General features: G+C 47.0%; 1 protein-coding gene across 1 annotated transcript in view; it reads left to right on the plus strand.

Moving 5' to 3' along the window:
- NDUFA8 (NADH dehydrogenase (ubiquinone) 1 alpha subcomplex, 8, 19kDa) overlaps positions 1-1463 on the plus strand; it is a 2279-nt gene extending 816 nt beyond the window's left edge. Inside the window, exons 2-3 of the mRNA XM_009070678.1 lie at positions 601-766; positions 1224-1463. Of these exons, the coding sequence (XP_009068926.1) occupies positions 601-766; positions 1224-1361 (304 nt within the window). The 3' untranslated portion in view covers positions 1362-1463. The remainder of the gene's footprint in view (positions 1-600; positions 767-1223) is intronic.
- The last annotated feature ends 502 nt before the right edge of the window (positions 1464-1965 follow it).

Below are 1965 nucleotides of genomic sequence, written 5' to 3' on the forward strand. Positions count from 1 at the left end.
TGCGCCATCCCTGGTAGTGTTCCAGGCCAGGCTGGATGGGGTTGGATCAGCCTGGGCTGATAGTAGGTGTCCCTGCCCAGGGCAGGGAGTGGAACAGGATGTACTTCAAGGCCCCTTCCACCCCAAACAGTTTGTAATTCCAAGATTTTAATTAAAAATTATCACAGCCTTCAAAGCCTTTATTCTGCTTAAACTCCTGGGGACAGAGGCAGCCTGTTTTGTCATCCTTATCCATGGATTTATCCTTCCACATGAAGATCTGTGGCCTCTGCTCCAGAGCAGCAGTCTGAGGTTTTGATGGGTTAGCAAAGGAACACAGGACAGTGGTAGAAGATTGTTGCTGCTGCTGCACCTTGCAACTGTGCTGTGAAACCCAGGAAACCAGTCTGAGCTTTGTGCTGTCTGTCCTCCCTGTTCCACAGGTGAACCACTGTGAAAGCTTGAGCAGGTGCAGCATTTGCCTTTTAGCCAAAAATGCAAGCTCCAAGTCATGTGCCAGTATTGCTAGTAAAGCAATACACAAGTCCAGGTTTGAATGAGAGAGAAAAGCATTAAAACTGTGACTCTTGCTGAGGATTTTGTCTGTGTGGCCTCTGACAGGAAGATTAAGACTCACTGTGCAGAGCCCTTCACCGAGTACTGGACATGCATCGACTACACCAACCTGCTGGAGCTCCGCCGGTGCAGGAAGCAGCAGGCAGCCTTTGACAGCTGTGTGCTGGACAAGTTGGGCTGGGTGAGACCTGATCTGGGAGAGCTCTCGAAGGTAACTTCACACCTTTTTGGTAGCCAGGTCTTCTCTCCCTCCTTTTGGACATTTTGCCCAGACCAGGTCACAAACTGGTTTCCTGGCCAGGAGGTGATTTGTGAGCTCAGCACTGAAAGTTTGTGGAATAACAGAAGTCAAGACTGTCAGCATTTTCCAGGGTTGCTTTCCCATAAGATTTGCATTTTTCTTAGACAATGACCCTCTTGATTTTTGCTTTTCTTGGGAGTAGAGACTTTTCCTTTAGGAGTGAAGATCACACTCATGCAGAACTACTCTGAAGTTACAAGTGAAATGTCCCTCCCCTCCCTTTTTTTAGAAGTACTCAGGAGCTCTCATCAGCTGAACAATGTGTCCTTGCTGTTGTTTGGTACTTCTTGGTAGTTCTTCCTTTAAGTTCTGACTCAGTGTGGCTTTTCTGTTAAAAGCTGTATCACTTCTCCCTTTTCCTTTGCAGGTGACGAAGGTGAAGACAGACCGTCCTGTGCCTGAGAATGTCTATCACTCTAGACCCAGGCCAGAGCCAAACCCACCCATTGAAGGGGAGCTGAAGCCTTCTGTCTTTGGCAGCAGGCTCTTCTTCTGGTCCTGGTGAAGTGGGCAGGCTGTGCTCTCACTCGAGTGCAGAGATGTATCACTGCGAATGTAAATTGCCCAGTAAGCTCTGGGTATAACTAGTGATTAAAGAGCCCCAAACTGTTACGTGGCTGAGCAGAATTCTTTAAACTCACACCTCATAGCAACGAGAACAATGCATTTCCCTGTTTTGCACTGCAGTCACCCAGCCCTGGGGACCCTCTGGGCACCAGTAATGTCAGCTGGTTGATAGTGACTACCAGGCTTGTCCAAGATGGGTGTGAATGTAGCTTGAGTCTTTGCTGCCTCAATCAGTCACAAACTGGCATGAGGCTTTATTTACGTACTGAGAACGTTGCCACTTGCATCAAGGAAACTCTGAGAACAAACAAGTCATTAATGTCTTCCCTTAGGCACAATTGTCAGGTGCAAGACTTTTCTCCAAGGAACTTCTGCAGAGGTTTAACCTAAAATCAATCTAAAGTGTTTAGTCACATGAGTTTGGTGCTGTTTCTGACGTTGCACTTACCAACTGCTCATTCCTCATGCACTGAGGTTGGTGACTTCCATACTTTTTACTAGGGCAACACAGACTACTTCATTATAAAAATCAAGCTATATTT

The sequence above is a fragment of the Acanthisitta chloris genome, unplaced genomic scaffold, assembly GCF_000695815.1.
Source record: "Acanthisitta chloris isolate BGI_N310 unplaced genomic scaffold, ASM69581v1 scaffold29912, whole genome shotgun sequence".
Classification (NCBI taxonomy): domain Eukaryota; kingdom Metazoa; phylum Chordata; class Aves; order Passeriformes; family Acanthisittidae; genus Acanthisitta; species Acanthisitta chloris.